Source organism: Fistularia commersonii, chromosome 4 (assembly GCF_037954325.1).
Source record: "Fistularia commersonii isolate RoL2024-O1a breed Wild chromosome 4, RoL_Fcom_v1.0, whole genome shotgun sequence".
NCBI classification, from domain to species: Eukaryota; Metazoa; Chordata; class Actinopteri; order Syngnathiformes; family Fistulariidae; genus Fistularia; species Fistularia commersonii.
In genome coordinates this window covers 9,171,960-9,199,707 of record NC_141287.1, presented here as the reverse complement: position 1 = coordinate 9,199,707, position 27,748 = coordinate 9,171,960, and the positions used below count along the sequence as shown (strand labels likewise).

At 39.4% G+C, this 27,748-nt stretch overlaps 2 protein-coding genes and 1 long non-coding RNA gene across 8 annotated transcripts; 1 reads left to right on the top strand and 2 right to left on the bottom strand.

The window, feature by feature from the left end:
- Positions 1-100: 100 nt before the first annotated feature.
- ildr1a (immunoglobulin-like domain containing receptor 1a) lies at positions 101-6,454 on the bottom strand. The gene is made up of 8 exons (XM_086145156.1): positions 6,320-6,454; positions 5,032-5,202; positions 4,025-4,174; positions 3,259-3,378; positions 2,998-3,144; positions 2,434-2,559; positions 898-1,790; positions 101-567 (listed from the first exon to the last, which is right to left on the bottom strand). The coding sequence occupies exons 1-8, from the start codon at positions 6,366-6,368 to the stop codon at positions 529-531; spliced, it is 1,695 nt and encodes a 564-aa protein (XP_086001282.1). The 5' UTR covers positions 6,369-6,454; the 3' UTR covers positions 101-528.
- On the top strand, positions 6,342-18,692 carry LOC147234598 (uncharacterized). Of its 3 annotated transcripts, XR_015106031.1 has the most exons (6): positions 6,342-6,469; positions 6,604-6,701; positions 13,567-13,742; positions 15,727-15,816; positions 15,957-16,148; positions 16,283-18,692. It is a non-coding gene; the product is annotated as an uncharacterized LOC147234598 (long non-coding RNA). The 3 variants fall into 3 exon arrangements; XR_015106029.1 differs by lacking the exons at positions 6,342-6,469; positions 6,604-6,701 and adding an exon at positions 9,871-10,034; XR_015106030.1 differs by lacking the exons at positions 6,342-6,469; positions 6,604-6,701; positions 15,727-15,816 and adding an exon at positions 9,871-10,034.
- On the bottom strand, positions 11,659-25,573 carry LOC147234597 (immunoglobulin-like domain-containing receptor 2). 4 transcript variants are annotated; one of them, XM_086145151.1, is made up of 9 exons: positions 25,353-25,573; positions 22,322-22,651; positions 21,326-21,445; positions 16,922-16,978; positions 15,955-16,101; positions 15,717-15,875; positions 15,385-15,516; positions 14,466-14,661; positions 11,659-14,031 (listed from the first exon to the last, which is right to left on the bottom strand). In XM_086145151.1, the coding sequence occupies exons 1-9, from the start codon at positions 25,402-25,404 to the stop codon at positions 13,368-13,370; spliced, it is 1,857 nt and encodes a 618-aa protein (XP_086001277.1). In that variant the 5' UTR covers positions 25,405-25,573; the 3' UTR covers positions 11,659-13,367. The 4 variants fall into 4 exon arrangements, with proteins under 4 accessions (XP_086001277.1, XP_086001278.1, XP_086001280.1 ...); XM_086145152.1 differs by having other exon boundaries at positions 15,385-15,498; XM_086145154.1 differs by lacking the exon at positions 15,385-15,516.
- Positions 25,574-27,748: the final 2,175 nt, after the last annotated feature.

The window sequence follows — 27,748 nt, the reverse complement described above, 5'->3', positions numbered from 1 at the left end:
TTCTGTGTGTATCTTGATGTATAAAGAAACAAATTATCAACCTCATAGCAGTTGTATCTAAAAAAAATTATTCAAACCCAATAAAATTCATTATAGCAAGTTAAAAATGAAGCAAACTTTATTGAAAATTAATATAGTAGGGTGATAAATCGACACAGAATTTTTATTGATGTCCTTGGAGCAAATTTTCATTCAAGTTTTAATTAGTTTGCTAGTATGAATAAAGACATAAAAAACATATTTAAATAATATGTCACAATAAAAAAAAAGCACTTTCTACAAAACATATCCTGCAGGACCACAATAAGCCACGGATCTGCTTGTTTAAACTGTTGAATTGAAATATTTAGGTCACTCACACACAGAGCACGTAACACAAGATTTGCATCAAACAATTCAGCTACTCTACATAATTATAGATGTTGAATGTATGTTAAACATGTCACAATTGTCACAAATAAGCTGCTATGTCTTAATTTTCACAAATATGGAAACAATTTGGAAAAAAAGCCCAAAGATAGAAATGTTTCAGATGACTACGCTGGTGCTGCTACGGGAGCTTCTATCCTAAAAGGGAAAGTGACAGAGGTCAGATTAGTACACAGGGGCAAAAGAGTGAGCTTTCAGCTGCCAGTGGCGCAAGGAGACACCATTATCAAAGGATTTGGATTCATCAACAGGGGTGTTTTGTACACAGTTTATCAGCTCAATATTTGGTGAGCTTCGATCCCTGAATTGATAAAACATCCCTCGCAACTAGCATCAATTAGAAGGTAAAGAAAGACCATCTAAGTAGAGGTAAGAAAATTAGGGTAAATACATTTTTTAAAGATTCCCAAAGAGCGTGACTCCCAGCTGACACTAGTGTGTGTGTTGAGAATTGTGTGTGTGTCTTACAGAAAGCCAGTTGTAGTTCCTCCGTCCATCCCTGGTTCCAGGCTGGAGTTCGATGGAGGAATAGCTAGGGGGCTTCTCAGGCCAATCCTTTCCATTAGCCCCTTTTCTCCTTCTGCTGCCCTCTTCATCTGAGCTCCAGGACCCCCTAAGATGTTGTGGTGAGTGACTCCTTTCTCTCCATGGTGCTCTGCGTTGAATCTCCTCAACAAGATCATCACGACTTTGTGTCCGCGGCCTGGACCCACCACCTCTCCTCCCTGCAGAGCTTCCCCTCTCATTCCTCCAATCCCTGCGTGCTGTTCTTCCTCGCCAATTCTCTTGATCTGACTCATCATAGTAATCCTGCAAGATCCCTTGCCTAGGAGGAGAAAGCTCTCTGTGTCCACGGCTGTCTTGCTGGGCACCCCTTGCAGAACGGTTTGTAGTCTCACTGGAGTGGCTTGACAGCCTCTGAGCCCCCCTGGCTCCTCCACTGCCAGACCCCCTGCGTGAGGATAAACTGGGTATGCGCTGGATAATCGGAGGTAGAGTTATCACCCTTCTCTCCGTCCCTCTTACACCCATCTCATCCAGGGCCGATAACATGCTTGGAGGTCCAGGTGTGTAGGGAATGGTGGGAGGAACAGGCTGAGGTTGGGGATGTGCTGGTAATGGATGCATATTTTGGACAGGCAACAGATGCATTTGAGGCGCCCCAACACCCAGAGCTTTCACCTGGTTCTCAAGGTAGTCTAACACCTGGCCATTGCCCTGGACGCTGGCAGATACACTGCCATTCATGTGGTGATGATGATGAGGAGGAGGAGGGTGCTGCTGCTGTGGCATGGTCACAGGAGGCAGAGACATTGGAGCCATGGCAAAGTTCTGTTTGGCAGGATGGTCCGAGTACGAGCCTGAAATCCAAAGCATCGAAAAATCAGTTGAAAACATTGATCATCTTAATCACTTTTTGGTCTGCCCAAAAGAAAGTTAAAATGCAATACTTCTGCCTTTCCCTCTATCAGTTTCATGTCATTATCTGCAGGATAAATCCCACTTAACTGCAGTGCTGCTCAAGCAGTGCAGTATATCTGAGATAATACAGCTTGATCCGTCTACAAGAAAAAATCAATCAATCGCCATTTTAATATTTATTTAATATTTAGTTTATCAATTCCATAAGGCTCCCAGTGCATACACTAATCCATGTACACTAGGTGATAAAGTACTTTCAATTTTAACCAGATGATGGTGCTAAGCTGCTAAACAGGGTATCCAGTGTCTCATTTAGGTGATATTCTCTCAAGTCCAAAGCTTTTTTTCCATTGAAACAAAAAGCAACCTGTTTTTTTTAATTTACATTTTAAGTAAAATTTGTATCATGACAACAAGGCAAGAGACTTTTAGAGAGCAGTTTAATTGAAAAGCAGACAGCACTTTGGATACTGTGCTTCTGGATCTCATGTCAGCATGCCTCTGGCACCTCAGAATCATTGGTGCAATGAATCTTTCAGCAAAGCATTTAGTTTAGGTATTTTCTGGTTTGGGGTCACTCACCTGAATACAATATAGGCACACCTTGCGAGGAGGCATTGGAACTAATGGGAGCATAAATGGGTTGTCCATACTTCCAAGAAGCCATAGCTCTCTTAGCGTCTTGCATCATCCTGTGCTCCATCACAGCTGAGGGCAGAGAGACAGCCACTGAGTGTAAAGTACTGTGAGTTAAAGATGTCATACACAAATAAAGTTAGAGGAAGAAGAAAAATAGTGTTTCAGGCATCATTCATCACCTCTCAAATGTTTGAACACCAGTAAGTGATGTGTTCGTTAAGCTGTGTTATTCTACTCGAATTCTGACCACTTCTCTGTAACACCACGAGCCCAGTTAACAGGAGATTATCAATCTTATTTGCATGTTTTATTTTAGTATACATTTGAATTTATATTATGGGTGTAATGAAATTTATGAGGAAAAATTGAGGGCAAATTAACTTCTGTTCTTACTGTTTACAAGTTAAGGTGATTTAAAAAATTGATTGATTCATTTCTATATTTATCTTTATTTTGTCCCATCTATCTAATTGAAGGCTATAGCAAACTAGATACTATCTTCTTTACCTTTTTCTGGGCAGCAGCATGTCTGTGGACAACATGGGCAGCGGACATAACAGCAGCACTTTTGAGGGCAGCACTGACAGCAACATATGCAGAAGAGCAGGATGAGTAGAAGGGCACCCAGGATGATCAACAGCACTGTCAGCCAGTCTGGAAGCAGCCAGAGCCAGCAAATGACAAGAATTAGGTTTTGTATTCATGAGCAAATACACACATTTACCCTCAGCAGGGACACTTGGGAGCCCTGTGATTTTGAAAACCTACGGTAGACGATGAGTTTAATTTCTCGATCTGAGTCTCCTGATGTGTCACCAGCAGCATCAATGGTGCAGAAATACACACCGTTATCCCACCACATCACCTCATTAATGACGAGGTCAGCCTCTGTTGATCAAAAGAATACAGAAGCAGTTGGACAAATATTCAATGCAAAAACATTTTTAAGTGTTTCACTGAAGCAAAGATATAAAGCTACACTGAAAAGCAAAAGGATATGAAGGAAACAATTGTCCATATTTTAAGAAATTACTGACTTTTCAAATTTGATTTTTGTAAGCCCTTTTCAGTCTATCCCGCATATACAGGGGAAAATGTGACAGGAAGTTGTCTACTGTGCAAATATTTGTCGCTAATAACGTGTGCCAGTGAAAACAATTAAAATAAATAATTTCTGTGTCTTACCTTCAGTTTTTCACATCACTGAATAAAGGCAATCAAAATTATGGTGCTGGAAAAGTTGCAGCTAAGACAATTAAGAGACTGAAATATTTGTGATTTTTTTTCTCTTTAAAAGAGATTTATGTAAAAGCTAAAGTGTATCATTCTTAAATGAAAGAGACACACACACACACACACACACACACACACACACACACACACACACACACACACACACACACACACACACACACACACACACACACACACACACACACACACACTCCATCATTTTCATTTTTGCCACAATGTTTTTTTTCTTGGATAATGGAGAGACAATCAGTGGCCTACTTGCTGTTATGATCAAACTTACTGTTCTGAATGGTGATTCTACGCTCCCTGTAGTCCACACCCAGCATGGGCTCATTCAGGCCTCTCTTCTGGATTACAGTGCGCACTGTGCGCTGCCTGTCCGGGCAGTCATTGGCTGGGTCCTGACCAAGCTGCAGGGCTGCCTGGTAACCTGTAGAAACAGAAAGATGCTATAAACGTTGTCTCCCAGCACCTGTTAGGAATTTCAGGTGTATTTAAAAAAAAATGAAAATTATCATCTGTTCACTCAGCAGCCCAAACCTGCTTCCCCTGCTTTTATTATGAGGTATTTGTTTTCCCATTGTAAAATAATAACTACGGCTATCATGCAACCAATTTACAGCTACTCGTTTTGACTTTCAATGTTTTCTGCTTGCTCTTTTCCTTCAAGAAAAGGCTTACTGTATATGCCAGGTTACAAAAGAATGAAATAATCAGAAAATAATAATGTTTATCTCAATATTTCCTTAAGACTGACTTTTAGTGGCTAGGTGGAGAAACAGCTGCTATTATCTGCTTTCAAAGCACAAAAACTAATGAAGTTAGAGTGGATATGTTGCACTGAACCCTATAAGTCAAATTAACATTTACATTCTTTCTTATGTTTCTGTCATTTGAGCACATAAAGAGATCATGTTTAATTTTACCTATTTTAGGTCCTGCTCAGCCTTTATGATAACAGGCAAGAAACTGACATAGATATAATCACTATGCAAGCAGCTTCTGAGAATTTAAGAGGGGAAAAAAACAGTATGCGAAATGGCTGGATAAATAGTGACTTAACAAATTCATAAAAAAGTTTTATTCCCCATAGTATACAGTATACTACATATTCAGTACACACACACTCACACTCACACACACACACACACACACACACACACACACACACACACAATTTTTCTATTTCAGTTTAGTTAATATTTTGAGTAAGATATCTTCTTTACCACTTATCATGCATACTGCTTTGTTCCCTAAATGTTTTTTTCCCCTGTCTCAGCCCCTGACCTGTAGAGTAGTACTCCAACACCGGGTCTTTACAGAAGGATTTGTACTTCCAGGTGACCAGGACATCCTGTGGGTTTGCTGAAGTGGTGTAGTCACAGCGCAGAATGATGGAGGCGAACAACGTGGTGCTTCTCTCTGCCTGCGGTACAATCACCTGGATGCACTGCAACTCTGTCACCAGGATGAGACGAGGATGAGATGAAGGGCAAGGAGTAAAATATCAGCACGCAATGAAAATACTCTGAGGGCTAGATCTGTCAGAATCTCACCAGACTGGTTCCCATTTAACTGTAAAACAAAATATTCTAAAAAAAAAAAAAAGAGTCAGGAGCAGTGACAGAGAATTAAATGCGATAAGCTGATGACAGACCACTTTGGCTAAGTGAGGAAAGGGCTAGCTAAAAAGGAAATCAAAAATATCCTGATAGGAATGTTGAATTAAAAAATAAACACAATGAGATCTTCCCAAATACATCAGAATACACTGACAATAAAGACTATATCGGTAATTGATTGCTTATAGTAAAAAACAAAAAAAACAATCACGTAAAAATGAAAGTAGTAAACAGGAGTTACTGCAAAGTTTTCCAGGACAAAAAAAAAACTATGCTATACTTCAGTGTCTGAAGTGTTTAAATTGCATTAAAAAAATACTGAGTTGATCAAATGATTGAAAACTATTAACAGGGGAATGTTTTCTGCCCTGCCCCCCAGCAAATAAATTCTGCTAATAAATTATGACCGTCGTCAAACACAGTCAGTCTTTATCTGTGGATTTACGATTTAAATCCCCCCCCATAATTACTACTTATTTTGAATATATTTACAGCATTTGTAGAAAGAAATAAAATTACAGCTATAATTTGGTTAGATGGAGGGAGAGGATTGACTGTGGCGACCCCAGGAGGCAGTCGAAATGAAAAGAAAAAGATAGTTAATAAACAAATTAAGGGGTGGACCGGGTTATTGTCATTATCTGTTAAGTAAATAAGTACGTACGTTTATTGATTTGTTATTAATTAGTTATTAGTTAATTGATTCGTTTATTAATCAATGAAGAAATATAAAAACAGTATGCTGCGCCTTGTGATCTGCCATTTGAATGGGCTCAGTGATAAACACTGATGCCGTAGTCGAAGGTCACGTGACAACGGTCGGCCTTGTTCGTCGATAATTAACCCCTTACCTGTTAAGAGTGTTTGCTTTAGTAGCTTCCTTTTGAAATAACACATAAGGTAATTATAAGGTGAGGAATATAACGGAAAAAGAGAACGGCAAAGAGCCTCACCTGTTGGTAGCAAACTCAGCAAAAGCGCCAACAGTATCACGTCCCCCATTACGTCGCTCTGTTTTCCTCGGCGGAAGCTTTCCTCTCTGACCTACGGCGGAGTCAAAGTCCGACAAAAATCCAGCAGAGCCGGGGAGAAACCTCATGTAGGCAAGTTTTTGGAATATCAGCGTGACTTATTTCTAACGCGGGAGTGAAAACATTACAAATGCTGTGAGGAGTAGGTAGATAACCTAGATAACCAACTTTCCCATCGGCTCTTCTTTCCGCCTCCCCCCACTTAGCTACAGGTGACATCACTGATCCCGCCCCGCCGACAGGTGCAACATGGAGGAGCTGCGGGGTCGATGCAGTATTTCGTTAAAGCTTCTCTCCATCCTGGGTTTGTTATCATAGATTGAGATTCTTTTCGATTCACTACAAGTATTGTACTGCACTCAGCACGCCAAACTATTTTTTTGAATATTCTAACAAGTGTTTTCAATCAATATTGAATTTAGAAAGTCCTTTTTTTCCCCCCTTTTGTTTAATTTTGCACGGATGATTACATGCAAAATAATGTCGGAACATTTAGTTGAAATAAAATGCCAAAAAAAGTAAATATTTAAATATACCTAGATGGCCCGCACATAAAAATTAAATACAAAATGTGACCCGCCAGGGAAAATAATTGCCCGCCTCTAGATAAAGATCTCCTCGATTGTTAATTTATTCTTTGTCTTTTTGACTGTCGTCTTGTCCTCTCGAATTTCGGATCCCTAAAGTATCATCTTGTCTTATCTTAACTAATACAGCCTCCTAGTGAAGTTACAAGACACGAAAAACAGCCTGCTGATCGAGTATTGCTTATCTTCAAATGTCTCTTATTTAACACAAGTGACATTTAAGCACAACCTCGCCCATTCACAGTCATGCCCTCACTATATTGTCTTATATTTAACCTGTTGTTGGTTGCAGCCCCCTCACATCCTGTCTATTTTGTTTGTTCATTTTATTCTTGTCGTTGCTATTGTCACTGGCTATGTTGTCGTTTAGTTTTGGTTGTCTATGTGCATCCGTTCATTTTTTTCACTCTTATCCTTGAAGTTGTTGCTGTTGTTCTCTGTTTTCCTAATTGCCTTCTAATTGTCTGTCTTACTTATTTTTATAGCATATTTATATTCATATTTATTGAGACATAACTGTTACGCTGATGTGACAAAGGAATTTCCCCCATGGAGATCAATAAAGTTTATCTTATCTTATCTTATCTTATCTTATCTTATCTTAAGATACAGGATTCCTGCTGTATCACAACAGCCCCAAAAACTTTCTTTTAAAAAGTGTTGTTTTTTATTAACATTATCAAAATTTCTCCAACAAGTGGTCTTTTTTATTCTTTAATTTTCTTTCTCCAGCCTGAAAAACAAGTATATTTTATCACATAGGAGGCAGTAAAGACTACAACTAATAGTATATTGGTTGTGATAAAACTGAATTCAAAGCTTCTAAAACCTGCTTAAATATTGATAAATCCTTTGCTCAGTGTGTGATCAATTAACAGCTAAACACCCCTTTTACACAAACTGTATATCCATGGACCTACAGGGTATTTTTCCTTCTGCTTTGTACTGTTGCAAGCAGATTTACAGTTAAAAATGTACTGTGAACAAATGTGGTATGTAACAGCTGCCTCTTTTGTTATTTGAATAGTGAGACCACATTACATTACATTACATTACAGTCATTTGGCAGATGCTTTTATCCAAAGCGACTTACAAAAAGTGCAATTCAGTCACCAAAGATCCAAAGTACCAGTAGTCAGAAGTCAGAAGTGACCACTCTACCAAATAGCCATCTCAAAACCATATACATACATACATTCATTTCTTTGTTTTGTTTTTTTTTTGTGGGGGGGGCTAGGTGCAATTAGTGGGGTAGTGCTTGGTGAAGAGTTATGTTTTCGGCTCACGGTGGAATATGGGCAGTGACCCCGCTGTTCTGACCTTTTTCAGGAGTTTGTTCCACCACTTAGGAGCCAAGACCAAGAAGAGCCGAGACCGGTTCGATCGGCAGCCAGGGGCTCTGAGTGATGTGGTGGACAGTTGCCCAGAGGTGGCAGATCGGAGGAGAAGGGTAGGCAAATGTGGCTTGACCATATCCTGATGATAAGATGAGGCTGTCCCATTCACTGCCCGGTAGGCGAGTGCCAGGGTCTTGAACTTGATGCGGGCGGCTACCGGGAGCCACTGAAGGGACATAAGAGGGGGAGTTGTGTGGGAGAATTTGGGACGATTGAACACCAGGCGGGCTGCCACGTTCTGAATAAGCTCCAGAGGTTTGAGGTCACCGCTGGGGCACCGGCGAGGAGAGAGTTGCAGTAGTCCAGACAAGAGATGACTAAAGCCTGGATGAGTATCTGCGCTGTATCCTCTGTGAGGAATCTATGTGGAGCTGGTTGGATTGTGAGAGATAGAGGATCTAAAGAAGTTTGCGAAATCATCAGGAAGAAGAGGTGGAAGGGGGAGGAGGGGGGTTGGAGAAGTGTAGTGAAGGTTTCAAAGAGTTTCTCGGTATTAGATGCAGAGGATTGAATTTTGGAGCGATAGAAGGTGGCTTTCGTCTTTGAGAGAATGGACGAGAAGGTTGATAGGAGCAATTGGAAGGTTTGGAGGTCATCAGGAAGTAGGGACTTGCGTTCAGCCGCTCTGAGGGTCTGACTGTCACTACGCAGTGTCAGATAGCCATGGAGCTGGTGGGGTTGAGTGAACAGGTCTGTAGGTGAGGGGGCAGAGTTGTTCTATTGAGGAGGAGAGGGTGGAAATCAGTATGTCAGTAGCTTTGTCAGCAGGGAGGAGGGAAATTAATTGATTTAGGGGAGAGACACAGTAGTGGATGAGGCAAGATCCATGGGGTTCAGTGAACGGAGGTGTCTGCGTATAGAAACCAAGTGGGTAGTGGGGGGAGTTGAGGGAGATGGGGAGAGGGCTAGGGTGCAGGTGATGAAATGGTGATCTGAGAGTTGTTTCTTATCAACAGCTTGACCAAGATGTTAGTTGGAGGGCAGTTTCTGGTGAAGATTAGGTCAAGCTGACAACCGGCTGCATGGGAGGGAGGGGAGGGAGAGAGGTGAACGTCAGAGGAGGAGAGGAGAGAAACTAGCAGTTCCAGCTTGTCCTTTTCCCCACCAAGATGAGTAAGAGCAGAATCATCAATTGAGAAGTGTGAGAAGGGTATTGGCTCAGTTTTAGTTTAACTGTTAATCTTGGTGCAAGTGAGCCAGAGTTTGGAAACACAGCACCCATTTGAAAAGAAAATCCAAATGAATGAAAAAGGCTTCCTCATTATGCTCCTGATGAAAAGGAAACAGTTTTTGTTAGTTGTTTTTTTTTTAACATAAACGGTAATCGAAATATAAATGATGCGAAACTCCAGCAAAGCTCAAAGTTGACTCATTTGTGAGTCTGAGTCAAACAACGGGAGTTTAAAGTTCACTCTCTGGATGAGTCATGTTGAACAAGTGTCAGAGCTTTTTGTATGGGGATGTTTACATCTCTTACTGAGGGCACAGGCCCAAGAAACATTAAACAAGCCACCAGGGTTAAGTGCTGCTCTCAGTTCATTGGAGTGTGTTTACAGGTCTCTATGAAGAGCTGCATGGATTAAAACAAAACAAAACAAACGACAAAAAAAAAACTGACATGAACACCAAATCTTCACTCTGAACCTTCAGCAGGCAAGTTTGAAAGCTCTTTTACATTACCTGTGCTTCTGGAGGAAAAACATCCTTTTTACTATTTTTATAACTAAACTAATCTCAAGTTTTTCCACTATTTATTGTAATAATCTAGGTTTCCTGTAATAATCATACACACTCAACTCCTTTACTGCACCAAAATATATTATCTGAACATTGCAACTAGAAACTCTGATGGTAAACTCTGCTTGCAATATGTCTTTCATCAAAAAGTGCACATATAACATAAAGATTACAAGAAAAACGCACTTGATTTACAAGAAAACACAGTATCCAAAGTATGCAGTGCTTTCAATAAGTTGTAAAGCTTGAAAGGTATATGCTCCCTTAGCTGACTGTTTAAAGATGAAGATTAAATTGTGTGTTTTTGATTAGCAGTGATAAGAAATAAAGGCGTTGTCAAAATTACACATGTTATCACAAACATTATCTGACTCATTCAAAAGATCAGATTCTGTAGTGTATTTTTTATCGAAAAATATCACATAGGAATGTAAATCTATACAAACAAATACAGCAGACTTCTTTTTGATCAGCAGATTGATGGCTAATGACAATATCAAAAAATTTAATAACTGAAATTCATCAATTTCCACTTCATTTTCTCAATGAAAATGTCATGCCTGCTCCTTCAGATTACCTGCCTTGCCTTGAAGAGTAAATTGGAGATGCAAAACTATCTTAGCTCGATATGGTGGATAAGCTGAAGTCTGTAATTTGCAAGTATAGTCCACATTGTGTCATAGGATCAACCATCACCAGCATCTTCCAGGAACAGGTCTGGGAAGACCTGTTCTGGGAATTTTCAAGAAAATTATCTGATCCCAATCTACTGTTTGACATCAGGTCAGAGATTATTATAATGAACAGATGATGTAGAGGAACAGAAAGAATATTTAAACCTGTAAGACCTACTAAACTAAAGTAATTGCAAAAATGCTGAACTATTGATTATACTGTATCACTACTTTATCTTTTTTAATTCAGTGAGACATGTTTTTGTAGGTTTTTGCAACATTCCTCGACATCCTTGACATTAGACCATATACTGTAACTTTAACCAGTGGATACATCGGTGCTTAACTGATGTAATACAGAGCATAGTCTGTGGCCTGAGCAGTTGAGATGAAGAGGAGACTGGAAGTATAGTGCGGTTTTCCGGGTGTTTTATTTATAAGAAGGTACCAGTGAGTCATTCGACATGAGTGAGGGGATAGCTAATGTGGAAGAGAATACAGGTAAGAATGCTGAGCATCGAATGAGGTTCTGGTGACGATGGCAGCATGATTAATGACATCAAGTTAATGGAGGAGAGTGTTGGAAATAAGTCTGTAAATGACACCATCGTAGCCAAGCAGTGGGATTATTGTTGTTATGACCAGAAGTTGTTTAGTGGAATAAGTGAAAGATTGGTTGTTCAGGTAAAGACATCCGATACGTGATCTGACCTTAAAAATTAGTATATTCATATTTACATGGATATGTAAGGGTTTGCTGTCAAGACAGATTCTGGGGCTTTTTGGCGCTGTCGATGTAATCCATTGGAGAGCCATATGCAGAGAGAATTGTTGAATTGTTTCCTTTATTTGAGCTCAAAATGTTCTCCTGGCATTACAGCCCAAACTACCTGCCATTTTTTCTGTGCACAGAATTTGCAATATCATCATTGGACTGAATAATTGCAGTGCATTGGTGTAATGCATATGCAGGGTTATGGTCACCTGCTAAGGATAAAATAAACTGGACCTAAATTATGGGGGAAATCCCATTATAGATTCCTGTGCTCATAAATGTTTTCTTCTTCATGTCTACATAACTAAAATTTTATGAGTTATATACAAACTGTTGAGTTGTCATATGTTACTTTATTGGAAACAGTGCAAATGAATCTTCAAAAACACTTAAGGAATAGTAATCAATGGCAATAAAACTATCAGGAAAATACAGTACAACATACAATAAGACATGAAAATATAATGTGAACCTGAGTTGCTGTGTACTGAGAGAGAGACATATAAAATAGTAAGACTGGCATCAGTATTAAACACAGATAGTAAGATATTGGCACTGAACGTAAAATTCCATTTACTCAACTCATCGAACCCATAAAAATAGATATACAGTAGGCACCACATACATTTGTAAGCCTTACCTATATTATTACACAGGTAAACATAATGCACATGAATAAAAGTCCACACACAACCACAACAAACTGCCTGGTATGGAGAGGAACAACTGCCTGATTTGAGCATGCATACTCAAACTCAGGATTTCCCAGTCACTGTTGTTTTCTGGTGCAATCATTTTAATAAAATAGGTCAGGCTTTGAAAACAGATCATAGCAGTAAGATGGTTATAATGGCAGTGATGTGAAAGCTGAATCTGAGAAACATTGTCATACAATGAAAGAGTCCCTGCTCAGTGCTCTACTCTGTAAATGAAATACACCATGAGCCATACATTAGTTACGTGGCGGTCATGCAAACACAACAACTGTCCAGTGAGGTGCCTGAGGCATCAGTCACAGTTGACAGTAATCATGCAGCTCAAGCTGTGTAAGTAAAATCCTTTTGATTCAGTAGAAATAAATCAGCCAATGAATAAGTGAGCAGCTCCTACATCTTGATGGTAAGCTTGCATTTATACTAAACGCCTTTAAAATGTTACATCTATTTAAGATATTGAAAAACTAAAAAAGAATGACTGAGTGTAAGAACATAAATGTTGTGCATTTCAAGAAGACATATCAAAGTATTTATAATTGCTCTTTAAACCTTTGCAGATACAAGAGTATGTTGTTCTATGATGCTTATTGTCGATAAATCTCATGATAACTCCAATGTTCCCAACTGAAGGTCTGAAAATATGGTTTCATTTGGGGCCCATGTTTTTCCTTCATTGATTTGAATTCAATAGAATGCTTAAGAAAAAGAGCAAGATGGCAAGGCTAAAAAAAATCTAGTCCCAGCTGAAAAAAAAACAGCGATACTGTCACCTCTTGAGTGCCAGGCAACTGTTGTGCTTTAATAAAGAGTCTGACACTGTTTTTTTTCTCCAAAAGCAACAAATAGCTTTCTGGGACTTTCCTTCAGTTGCAGACTAATACACTTGCTGTTCTGGTCAGTACCCACAGAATAAAAAGTTTTGGCTGAAACAAATTCTTGTTCATAGGTTTGGGTGAGTTGGTTCATGGGATTTATTGACAGGAAGAGGAAATAAAGAACATCACTACCTTTTTACTTGAATCATTGCCAGGATGTACAGGCACATTCCTGATGTGCAGAGAAGAGAGGAGCTCCCTTTTTCCTGCTACAAATAACTCACCAGGTTTTTGCTCCTTTCGCTCCCCTGTCTGCCTCCTTGTAGGGTGTGCGATGTCCCCTGTTGACTGAAAGACTTCATTGTTGTTTCAGTGGTCCTATATCGCTCCGATCTCGTAGGTTCTACAGTGTGGTACCGGTCAATGGATGGGCTAGCCCTGCGATAACGCTCCAATTCATTCTCACAGTATGGAGGCAAAGGATCTTCATCTTCTGGACGGTTGCTGGGTGACCGGCTATAGTAACTGCTGCTGCCCTTGCCTCTGGAGCTGCCTTTAGAGGGAGTGTCACTGTCTTCATCCACCCTGCAGGCACCTCTGTCCTCTCCCTGTCTCCTGGCTTTACTCTCCAGAATACTGTTGAGGTAGGCGTTGTCATAGCCTCTGTGCTGGGGCAGTCGAGGGGGGCGATCACTGTCCCACGTGTCCCTTCTCTTTTGTGGTAAAGGTGAGGGGCTTCGACGACCCCAGCTATCATCCTCACCTCGACAGAAATGGCGAGGAGGGATATGATCTCTGTGAGGGGGGTGGTCTGGAAGCCGACGACCACGAGATCCGTGAGACCGGGCAAACTCCTCCAACTCATCCAGGGACCCTGTGCGCCCTCTTCTGTTCAGTGTCATTTTCTGCATGTACTCTGAATTGTGTTTCCATCTGTAGCCAGACATAAAACAAAAAACAAGACAACACATAATGAACTCATCCTCTATTTTATACTACAACTAAATTATTTCATCTAATAACCATTCGTCAAGCCCTGTCTATTACTGCTGTGCTTGAGAAACTTTAAATTCACACTAAAGTCACAAAACATGACCTTGTTAGCAATGTCTTGACCTGGGGCCCCTTGATTTCAAACAGAAGCAAACACACGCCAGCTTCTAATTTTACATATTGTATTGTTGATTTTACATAACAGATTCTAAATGTGGTAGGAAAAAATGTAAGATGAGACCTTCCTGATTCTATAGTAACCCCATTTGTTTAATTTACCAGATAGTTTTGAGATAAACTGCATCACTACAGATTTTAAAATGTGAAGGCTGACACCAGAAACTCAATTTGAAATCAGTCAGAACAGGTACTACCTTCTGTCAGTTTCATCATCCGAGTGGTTTTCTCTGGCTCGCCTAGGCCTGCGATACTGAGGAGATACTCTCAGCGTTGTCGGCTCTTCGGTGTCTGTAATGGGTGGCAGGGCCTTCATCTGGACGGTCTGATAGGTGTGTCGGAAATCTATGTTCCCTCCATCGTGAAGAGAGCTCAGCTCTGAAAGGCTACTTGCTGTTTGGATACAAACAAGATTAGAGACTGATGCAATTTCTTTAAAAAAGTCAGAAATATATTTCACAGTTTTTAGGTTGGGTTTCTGAATTTACCTTCCAAATTACTATGAAAGTTTCCAGGGGGAAAAACATTACACTACAAAGATAAATTGCATTAAACAAAATACAATGACTGGATTAAAATCACATCAATAACAGTTAACAATAAGCTAACAATCTGCAGTTTCCTCAACTTGTATTGAGTATGACTTGTATGATAGAAAATTATACAAACTCATCAGTCATAACGGATCTTTTTTCATCATTATATAATGCTCTCACACTAAAATTTAAAATATCTTAAGACTCCAGAAAAGAAAATGAACTGCTGTGAAGCTTCTGAATAATGTCCAGCTAAATCTTCTGTTACACTGATAATCCAATCTAAAAGCCGTGATTAAACAGATGACCGTTTTCCACTTTAACTCTAGAACAAGTTCCCTCCACTTCCTCCTGAAAACAAACATTTCCATCATAACCTTCTGTTTGAAAGTGAGAATCACATCAAAATGGTGCCAGTTAGATGTTATGTAATGAATAATGGGGATTAGATGAAAAAGATCGATAACTGATTTCCACAAAGACTTCACATACAGCATGCAAATCAAAAAGGACACAAACACATAGACCCTGAGACACTGCTACACAGATTATAGAGCTGCCCTAATCTGTGCAGGCTTACGTTGGACTGCAGCCATCTTGGTAGAGGGAAACTGAGCCAGCTCCTTCTCCATGTAGTACAGAACTTTCATTGAATCCTGGTCTTGACTAGGTTTCAGTCGATAACCACTGCGCACTGTGGATATGGACACAGCTACTCACAGGGACATGATCATGCAAGGATTGGGCGCATATTGACACAAAGTCATGCAAATTTAACTAATTTTAAGGAAAACAAGCATATTTCCTTCTATGTAGCTTTGTAACAGAACCAGAAGTGAGAGATGACATGAGGGTTAGTGGGGTCAGGAAATATAGCAGACTGCGAATTCTGGCTCTTAAGTGTTCACTCACCTCCTGCCAGGTTATTCTCCAGTGAGGAGATAGAGACAGTCTTTGGGTCCAGTTGGGAAGAAGAGGGAAGAGGCACTGCAGACGGCACCCAAGGGATGTAGTAAGGATACACAGCCTGGGGAGGCTGTCCACTCTTTGCCATCTTCCCTGCTTCATACACTGCACAAAAAAACAACAATTAAACCTTCCCCACAACTGACTGGTAGTTGATACCCACAGGCTGTAACGTTTTACTCACAGTGACGTGGACAGCAGCAGGTATCAGGACAGCAGCAACAGCTGACGTAGCAGCAGCATGAATGTGGACAACACTGGCACCAACAAATCCCCAGCAGTAAAAGGACCAAAATACTGCCCAGGACAACAGAGCCGACAAACGCCCACTCTGCAACACAGACAGACACGAATACAGCTCAAGATTCACATTGACAGGTGAGTGCAGTCTGTCCTGTCTCCTGTTAGACCCTGGGAATGTCAGAATGGTTGCTGTTAGAAATACAACAAATGTGCAAACAATCCCCATGACATCCCAGAAACAAGATTACACTGTTTATTATCATTCTCAGGGCAGTGGGCAGCCACGGCATCAACAGATTACCACTGGTGCAGGCAAGAGAAAAATCCTTGAAATCTTTGAACAGTGAGTTCCCAAAGACAACATCCCGGTTCAACATCAACCCAGCAAAGTTGCTATAGTTATAGCACACTCATATTTTGTGCAGTAAGGCTTTATTACAGACAAATAGGATTTATTTCTAAATAAAGTAGTTTAGTATGCTTGATGTCCTCGTCCCTTCTGAAGATGCATCTGGAAAAAAAACAAACAAACACTAAACAGGCCACTTCGGACAATCTCCAGGGAACCCCTATCCAACATTACATCACTAGAACTTCCAAACCCTAACACCATACTTCCTCAGGATGTACCCAAAAGCAAACCTCATTCAAAGTCCCTAATCACTCACCATACGTGGTATGTAAACTAATCATCTGATTTTTGCAGGAAAAAACACTGATTGTGTCTGTGTTCTTTTTGGTTGGCCTGATTCACTGGCGGACAGCTATTTTTCTTATCCTGTTTTTTGTTAATTTATTAGTCAAGAAGATTTTGATTGGTCAATGAGATTAAAACATTAGGAAGAATTAAGGGAGCGTGCGGTTGCCGGGCAATTAAGTCAAATTTGCGTGAAGGTGAGTTGCCCTACCTGGCATAATCTCCACATCAAACTCAGGTAGGATATCGTCCTGCTGACCTGTTCTGCCTGCAGAGAGACAGAAAGCAAAGATGAAGGCCAGCAGAGGAAGCAGGAAGCAGAAGAAAAAAAGGAAATATTGTCAGCAGGAAGGTTGATTGGCGGTCATGCACTATTTTAGGGACAAAAGTGACAAAACTTGTGTTGCCTCTGAAAGAGACAACATGCCAGCTCTACCAGAGTTGACTAACATGCAATTTAAATCAGTTATCATCTCAATTACAATGTTCCTGTTTCCCTAATCCATCTGATCAAAGTTTAAAGTTTATAGAGAACAGCTTTAAGTTTAATTTGTCACATAGCCTGGAGCCTGTCCATTAAAACAAGTGTGGTGTGAAAAACAAGAGTAGAGAAAGTGAGCGATGTGATATTTAAAGCAAACTATTGTGAGCAAATTCTCAGCTGAAAAACGCTGGCACTTTTTTATCTAATCATAGTTCCCCAAGTTTTTTATACATCATCGACTCTAGCAGACCCACTGTCAATGTCGCTGACTCCAGACCAAAACTGAGGATATGGATTGCGGTCATCCTTTCAACTAGCAATAGCAAAAGGTATAATGACGATTTAAGTCTTTGGGTCAACCCTAAATTCCGCCAGTAGTCTCAGTTTACTACATCATCATTTTACTGTATTAACATATTATTTTCTTACCATTAAAGTTTGCATTGACATTCAACAACTTGTTAAACAAATGTTTGTGTTATTGTGTTTCCTCGTCGAACATTTTTACTTTTTCTATTGATCCATTGGATTTTAGAAATCTCCTTTTTATAAGAACATTTTATACTTCTGACAGTGAAGTGAAGCACTGCTTCAGTGGGGAGCGAGGAGGGTGAACACTTTAACATGCCACATTCAGCAGATCTCCCGGGCAACTGACATTATGTAACCATCACAAGAATCACTGGCATATTTTGAAGCTCCTAATAGAGGTTTATGCTATTTCCCAGTAGTTTATTCAGGAACACTGCCCTATGAACATCAGCAAGAAAGTCTGGGCTCAGAGTTCACGAGCCAAATCAGGTTTCTGTGAATCTATTTTTATCAGCAGGCCAGTCATGTGGCTTTACTGCAAATTCAGATGTGCCCCTCAATCATGATAGATTTATGCACAAGAGAACAAATGCAGATTTCAATCTATATATTCTACAGACACATAAAACATAGACATGTACCAAGATGTCTTTGTGAAAATTGACTCTATAAAATCTTACAGGATGTAGCAGTACACCACCTCAGTGAGTCTCACCTATTATTTTGCTTGATTAGACAGGCATCCAACATGAGATTGGCTTATCTGATATATGTCAGCCCAATGCTCAGAATGTATTCATGGTGTGTATAAGGAATTTTATACATATGGAAATGAAGGAACATTGTCAACTTGTAAGACTGTTGGATGCACTAGACATTTCGACAATAATATTTTGACATGTCAAAATAAAAAAAGTGGTTTTAATAAATAAAGATACTTGAATTGATTTTTTTCCCCAAAATTGAGACAGCAAGGTAAAGATACTTTGTATATTTTTAGTGAATTCTAACCATGCTCGTTGGTGCTCTAGCATTATAACAAGCCTCTGTGTTTATTCTGAGGATTAAGGCGGAAAAAATGTGGGTAACAAACTATTTAGATTACGCTATAGTCACAATACAACCAACTTGCAGGCTGATGAGAATGTTCATCAGGCGCACAACACAGTGTGATGCAGAAGATCCCAATGTGAAAAGACAAAGAGGGGGTTTTGTAAACTGGGGCACATAATTAAGGGACCACAAGTCCCTCTGAGTTGTGTCCCGCTGAAACAATGATGTATTTGTGCAACTAAAAGCTGTCAAGATAGACAAACCCCAATTTAAATACAATCAGTTCTTTACTATATTATAGATATAAATATATTAATAAATACATTAATTATTATGAACTGACAAACAAACGTTTGCGACTTTATATTTAGTTCTGAGGAAGAAAGAGACTGGTGACAATATGGTCCTATCAATGTTCTTGGCCTCCTTGACAACAGATAGACTGTTCACATTCCCTACTGAAAAAAGGTAATAGTTGCTATTTCAATTTTGCACACTCATTTACTGTACATACCGTGAGGCCCTGTTATACTGAGTAACCCGAGAAAGACAAAAAGCTGTGCAATACTCTGAGGGAGAGCCATTGATAGATGAAGGGAGACCATGAAGGGGCGGAAAGTAAGAGACAGGGTAGCACAGGAATTCATAAGCAAAAGATTGAGCAAAGGGAGTGAAAGAAAAATGAACCCCACATGAATTTGTTGAATACATAAGTAGTTCCACATTTTGGCCTACACTCATGCCAATGGAAAGAGAGGGAATAAATAGCAACCTAACACATTGTATTGCTTCACAGGTGGCAAGGTGCAACAGTGATTCTTTTTCCAGAACATTATATGCAAAATATTATTAGACTGAAAAACAAAAAGAGTTGGCCATGGATTTAATATCATGACATTAACACTTGATATGAAGATGACATTCCTTCATTCTCACAAATATCTAAAACCAAAAATCCTTTTCTGGCTCAATGGTTTGCATCCATGTACAATCTGCATTTAATGAGCTTTTGCGTATCCCTCGCATTGTCAGTAAACATAACTTTAGTAAACCTTCACAATTAGCTTCAAAAGATGCTGAAAAAATATTTGAAATATTTCAAATAAAATCTTGTCATTGTGTAAAGAATGATGGACTTTGTTGATACTGGGATGTACTGTATCCTTTCAACAGCTTGTAGTCCCACACTTTTGTGTTGGATTAACACTGCCACTTGGAGATATTAGCAAAATACTATCTGCTCTAATGTAATGAACACATGATCAAAACCACGCATGCAGATCATTTTAATTACAACAAGTTCAAATCAGATTTGACATGTATTTTCTACTATAAAAAAATGAACTACACTGGTAAAACCATGAGCGTGATTTGTGTCGAACACACAGACAAAAGCACTTCACAAACACCACATTACCTGGATTGTTAGCTAGACATCTGATTATGAGAAAGGATTTGAATAAGTTCTTTGGTTCAGATCATTTAAACTCAACCTATTTCGTAAGTCCATATTTACAAATATAAAAAAGCCATAAATTGTATTCATAATAGACTGAAAGGTTTAAGTCGCTTGTTAAAATGAAACCGGTCGATAAACTCTGACGAGCCTCTTATAGCAAACCACAACAGTATCCTTCTCTCTATTCTTGTACTGAATTTGTTTTATTCAGTTTGCATTTTAGCTTCTATATCATTTTGACAATACAGTAGTGTCTAACAATCGGCCTCTGTTGACAATGTAAATATATCATTAATGCAGATAAGTTGGTGGAAGACAGAAGAACTTGTTGGAAGCAAAACCTAGAGTAAAAGAAAATTGTCTAAACGTGAACAGTGTCATAGTTCCACACCCCCTTCATTGTGATGTTAACTTCTAATTTTTGAAACATTATTTGAAACACAACTTAGCATGCAGTGTAAGATTTGATTTACTCTTCTCATTTTGTGCTCAGCAAGGATGTGAAAAACAATACCCTGTTTACAAAATGAGCATGAAATTAATGAATTTCTCAAGTGTTCTCATAAGTGCAACAAGTCCACCTCATGCAAATGTGTAGTTGCAAAGTGGTCATCAAAAGCCTACAACCAAAAACCCAGCCTATCTTATTATTCTCACAAGATTAGGCACCCTCTTCTTCTCCTGTGAGCTGATTATAATCCGATTATGGCTCACAGTGGGAAGCCTGTATGTATCAGCACACTTTAATACTTTATGTTCAAGCAAAGTAGCCTTTGGGCTAAATGACTTTATGTTTAGGATCCAGCAGTTAGTCTGGTTTAAACCCATCTGTGCATCTCTCTTCATGTCAACACTAGCTTCCCTTAACAGGGATTATGTTCATCCGAAAAGTGTGTTGCCATGGCAATGGCTTAAGGAGCAAAAACACTTTGGCAACAAAACTTGCAACCAAGTCTTCCTATGAATCTTCAGTTTCATCAAATTTCACACAGATACAGACACACACACACACACACACATGCAGTTGCAAACTGCTGATGACTGCAAATAAAAACCCATTTACTGTACATTTAGGAGGTACATAAACCTGACATCATAGACTTAGGATGTACCAGGTGGCTATGTCAGCCACCTGAATAGAACAGTTAGTTGAATAAAAGTGCCAGTCTTGGAGGTCAAGAGTCAAAAACAACAGCATAGATGCTGTCACAGAAGACTCTTGCTTGAGCCAAACAAAAATATAAACATAAACAGTGTAGCCAGTAACTGAATTTCATTATTTTGACTTAAATGAAATCTATTCATACCGAGCACCAGTAACTCCACCTGGGCTTCATTCTTCCCCTCCAGATCATCAGAGATGATGACTTTACAAAAATATACTCCGCTGTCGCCCCACTGCAGCTCCCCGATCCGCAGTTCCGCCTCTGTGTGGAGACAAAAAAAGAGGTTATACGGAGACTCTGTTGGAAGCAAAAGCCGACGTAATCTTTAACAGATCAGGGTGGTAAGGGTTTCACTCATGAATTTAGAGCCATAGTAATATGTAAAGGACAACTGTATTCAATCATTTATCATTCCACAGTAAATATAATATTCATGGGTTATCCATTGGGATAATCCGTTCTTTCTCGTAAAATATATTCATCTCTTGTTATTACAGCTCAATTTGATAAATGTAATCAAAGATATTCCAGTTAAAGTTATCAATAAATGTTGCACAAATTGGACATGTATTAACCTGTTTGTAATGAATTTGTGGTGCTTACGAATTTTCACTCATTGAAATGGTTATAAATTACTTATGTAATGTGCAAGGTTTGACACAAAGTAATGCATTAAATTATTTTATGAAGGAAACATTGATTCCTTCACTCATGATGTTATATTTTATGGAAATTTCTGTGGTTTGCATGCTGAAGTGGTAAAACACACTTGCAAGAAGTATCTATTATGTTTTGGGGCAAATCTATTCAACAGATCTCTGCTCTTCATTGCACCCTTCTAAAGTTGTAACTGTATTTAATGAGGAGCCCATTGTTGACTGTGTTGAATTAAGGACAGGTGCTTTCCCTTGATAAGGCTTGGGGTTTACAAGGGGTCCTTTGATAAATAGAAATGAGAGAAGGGGGTTTGACTTGCACGTATTTAACTTTCTGCATAGTAAGACAAAGACAAAAGAGGTGTATTTAAAGAATTGAAAAACAAAGTGCAGCTCTAATTCCTGCTTGGTGATGAATATCAGGAACCACTGCAGAGACTTTCTTTTCGGCTTTTGAAAAAGAAAAAATATGGTGCATTACTGTTTACGATGGAAATGTCTCTGCCTTTGTAGTGCTCAGCAAGCGTCAGGGACGATCCTTGTGCCGAGGCCACAATTCGAACTGTACGACTGCTATCTGAGCAGTCCAGGTGGGATTTAGTGCCGAGCTCAGAAGCCTGGATGCCCAGACTCTCTGGCAGGCTGAAGGAGTCCCGAGTGCGGTCATGACAGTAGGATTTGTACCACCACTGCACCACTGGAGTCTGGATGGATGCCGTCTGGAAGTTACAGGGGAGGACGATGGACTGGAAGAGCATCGCGAACCTCTGCTTCTCCCGCACTGTGACATGCACACTGTCACATGCACAGACTGACAAACACATTCATACAGAAACATGGAGAACATGAGAAGGGATTTTTTTTTTTTGGCAAGTTTCACATTCTTGAAACATAATGTGGTTACGCCTCCTCACGGCAATTAGATCAATATGAGCAAGGCACAATTCAATTAGTCATAACATTATTGATTCCTGTGCACATCCCCTGACCCTCCTAAAGTGGACTCAGAGGACTTAAAGGTGATGAACTGAATGGGGAGGTCTGTTCCCCTGTGGGTGAGTGAGGGTGTCATGATGAGTGAGGGAGATTACACCTGTTTGATCATTTTTCATCAAAACAGAACACAGACAGGAACAGAGATCAGCTCTGTGTGTGTGTGTAAGTGTGTATGCATGCGTGTGAGTGTTTGTGTGTGTTTCGATGAGTTTTGGGGGAGGGGAACCAGGGTCAGCGGGGTTAAATTCCAGTGTGTGTGGGGGTGCTGCTGAGGCCTGTGATGAGGCCGGGGGTTGTCCTCACCAAGGTAGGGTATACTGTAGATAAGTCAGATACTTGTGGATGTTCTCTGTTGTACAGTTTGCGATACTGAGGTGGGGCAGGAATTCCCTCTAAACATTTTTCAGAGGACAGGAAATCCAAACAAAAGAAGGGCTGCCGTGCCTTCAAATAGGTTTAGGAGAGCACATCCTTCATTCATTGGATTTATCTCAATGATGTAGCTGCAGCTCTCTGTAGGGCCAAGGTTCCATCAGCAGGAAATTTCAACAACAATACTGATGATTTATGAGCTGAAACAATATGACTCTATTTTTTTGATTTGTTTTGATATAGCTGTCATCAGATTTCATCTGTCATTGTCACTGTTGCTAATTTCAGAATTATATGATGGAGGTTCAACCTGATGATTCTAACACAGGGGTGGGCAAACTTTTTGGCTCAGGGGCCGCATTGACTTAAAATTTGACAGACGGGCCGGGTCACCATAAGATACGATACATATAAAAAAAACGCATTTGTTAACAGTACATATCAGACTCGTCTGACATTAGCGTTGAAAATAAAACCAGCTTTGTTTCGAAAGCTCTGACGTTTGCTTGTATTTCATGCTCAAACCGTTTTTTCTCTTGTAACTTCATGTCCAGCTCATTCATGTGTGTCAGTATGTCCACAGTGAAAGCTAAATCACAAAGCCAATCTGTGTCATTCGGCTCAGGAAAATTCTCAAGTATTCTCAAGTAGCTCTAAAAATGAAATAATCTCCTGTTTGAGCTCCCACATCCATTGATCCGATCATTCAATCATTCACATCAAGTATGAATAATGTACTAATCTTTAGCGGGCCGGATGTGGCCCGCGGGCCGTAGTTTGTCCACCCCTGTTCTAACAGTTTGAGAACTCAGGAGGAGGGGTGACTGGGTGCATACATTGTTTCCAAAAAAGAAGTGCGGTCGAGTCTTTGTTTCTTTTTTTTCACAGATCAACCCATTGTTGGTGTTGTGCAGCAAATCTCCCCCCTCTGTCCCACTTGAGGGTCTGTTGGAGGGGAGGAGACTTGTCAATCCTGGCCAATAGGCATATCTGTCTTTACCCTGCTGAGTGTGAACAAACCAATGATCTGCTAGCGATTTAAACCAAACAGTCTCACCATGAATACAATCGAGTTGAGCCGAGAGGAGTTTCTAATACATTCATGGAAACCTGTGGTCGCATTTCAAAGTGATGGTTAACTACTGTTTACATCAGGTGTGATTCACCACGGGCTAGTGAACCCATTGGAGGGCCTGTAGACTGCAGACAGCCACCAGCTTAAGGCCTCACAGGAAGACTAGATTTGATTTTAACTAGTACGTGACTACACATGTATTCGAGGTCATAGCTTGCTGTTGGATGCAGCACATTTCCTGAATATGGTCAGTCTTTTCCTCCCTGAAGTCGACACATTTCCTGCAGTTACTGTGTTCTGCATTCCTTCACATTGACTCATTGACTCAAAAAATAACACAGATAAAACTCAATGTCTGATAAGTAAAGATATTGCATCTATTTCATGAAAAAGCCGATAAAAAGAATATTTCTCACATGTTCAAGTTTAAAGCTATGAACACATGCTTTCTACATCTGTATTTTATTACACCTTTATGAATCTCATTAATGAACCAGGCAATATTTATGAGGTGATAATTGATTCCTTTTTTCACATCTCTATATCAAGGTTGAAATAACGATTTCCATCAACCCTTCATTTTAGTTTCATTTCATAACATTAAAATTATAACAAATTGAATTGAGAAGATTTTATGAACAGAAAATTTAAGGAACAAAATGAATCCCTCTGTAATATTCAGCATTTTTCCTTGAAAACTAAGGAATTAATAATGAGACAAGTGAAAACGGATTGTTTACAGCCATAAATTGTGGACAAGTTCGGTCGCACTAAAGGTTTCTTAAATAGGTCGTTTAGACAGTGATGTTGTAGAGGCCATTTACAGCCACACTGTACAGCTTACTAGCTTTCCTGGAGAGTAATATAATTAAATCTGTTTTAATAAACATCTAGGGTAAAAATCACAGCGTAAACTCAAGACACTGGACATTCCGGACGGATTATTGGGTCGCTGCGACCGTAAATCACCCACAGCGTTACTTCAGTGACTCCGGGAAAAATACGGTCAACCTGTTGCGCCTCCACGACAAGACAAGTGTTTCCAGTAAAGACGGTCGCACTTACTTACCTAAAGCCCCTGCTAAAACTGCTAGCCGGTAAACAGTCATCATATAATCCATTTTAAAGTCCTCTGAGATTCGCCCGTTTGTCTTTCATTCTGCTTTGACCGTCGACTAGCGTCTCCGACCTGGATTGAGACACGGCGGGCTAACGGGACTGTACCACTACACTCAGAGGTGAGTCTCCGCTCCGGAGCACCGAGCGATCGCCTGTCCGTCCGTCTGTAAACGCCGCAGTGTGTGTGTGTGTGTGTGTGTGTGTGTGTGTGTGTGTGTGTGTGTGTGTGTGTGTGTGTGTGTGTGTGTGTGTGTGTGTGTGTGTGTGTGTGTGTGTGTGTGTGTGTGTGTGTGTGTGTGTGTGTGCCAGGGCGGTGGAGGGAGGGGGCAAGTTTGTTTTAGATAAAAATCAGGTCAGACTTGGCAGTGAGTTCTTATAAAATTTGCAACACACAAAGGAGAACGTTTAACCAACTTTTCTTTATTAAAACCAAATTTGAAATTTCAAGCACGTACACATCTGATTTGTGTCATCACACATAAAAAGTTAACACTTCTATGCAAAATGTTGCAATGTTGTCATGTTGAAAAAAATGGCAGTACAAAAATATGTAAAGAAATAGCAAATATATCCCGAATTAAGCTAACCTTTAAGACACAAACATAAAAATCAAAAGTAATCTAAAAATCTCACAACAATTATTGAAGTACTTCATTCAGTAAATCACATGATTTTAAAAAAAACATCTATTGTCTTCAATATTATATAGGAGTACCCGCTTTATTTACAAGTAGATAAGTGGAATTTGTTCTTTTTGCTGTTGTTGTTTGATTTTTGTTTTTGTTTTTGTTTAAAGTAAAATACTCATCAGTGATGAACTAATTTAAAATAGTATTGAGAATTTAATTTCATCGTGGAAGTTGAAACATTTTCTATACCGCAATTTAATGGCCTCTCATTCTTAGCATTGGATTAATTATTTTCAAGTCATGACTGAGTTGTAAGTTGAACTTTTTCCTTTGAATATATTTACTTTATTTGATTAAAAGTTTGGTAGAAATTGTAAATAAAGAGTTTGGCAGATTGACATCTGGTGGTCAAGGTGTAAATTGTCACCCCTTTCTTACACAGTATTCTCCTTTACATGGATCTATAGTGACCTGTTGAGCATACCAGCAGGTTTGAAATTAATTCTGCAGGTTACTTTTTTTTCCCTCAAATTAGAAAAGCAGATAAATTACATATGGGCATGATGATGCATAAAGTATCTTCCATATCTACGCTTCCATATTTACAAAAAATAACCATACTCCTGATGTGGGATGCACCTAGACAAGTGCTGCGTCTTTGAATTTCATCAAATTAATTAAATCATTTATCACAAAATGCAAACATTTATAAAAAATTGTACAAAATGCTTAGTTGAAAATCCTACAAAGTTTTCCAATGAATTTGATTAGCAAGACGAATGCCCACAGCATTGCATGTCTCCTGCATTACAAAACTTCTCGCCATCCTAGAAATCATCACAATGAAATTGAATCCGTGTTGAAAATAACCTTAGCTAGGGCTAAGTTTTGCTTTAAGAATGTACGGGCAACAAAACACTAATCCTTTGTCTTCACCACCCCCACATTATCATTAATTCCAGAAGTAAAAGTCTACATCAATTTTTCAGTGGAATTTTGTGCATTACTTTCACTAGGATGGGATAGAAATAAATTGTAAAACAAATAAATTCATGCCTTTCAGCTCAGTCACGCACAACAGAAAACACTTTCTGAAATATTTGTTTTTCACTAGGATCTGGTGCATGACAGGATATTGACCGGAGCAACTTGCAAATATCTGGCTAAAGTGATGCTGTCCATAATGTCCACTGTTCAGTGGCCTCACACTCGCATTGATGATTTTTCTGGACTTAGCTCTCTTCCATTGTTGTCATTGTTTTCTTTTGCATCATCTAGCATTATAACAATCATGTACATTACTGGGATCGCTTCAGTAATAGGCTGATTGTGGGTGTGTACAGTAAAAAAAAAAAAAAAAAAAGTGGAATTTCTTTGTAAATTAATATGCACACTCTACTGGCTTCTACATAAAGGTTGCAGTTTAATATGAGCAGCTATTGTTAAAATTTAAGTTTGACAAAAGAATTAAGGAAATGAGAAGAGTGACACTAAAGCATGAAGTGCTGGCTGTCCAAACCAGGCTGTGGAGGAAGCAAGGGAGGAGCCTGCTCAGGTGTGAACACTAACATGTCATTTAGGTATATAGGTATGAGGAAATGCAATGACAATAACTTCAGTTTTAGATGGCTATACACTACTGTTTAGATATAAATTCTATATTCCACATATGCCCAATAATCCCTTTCCAACCTACAGACTTCAATGCATTATGTCC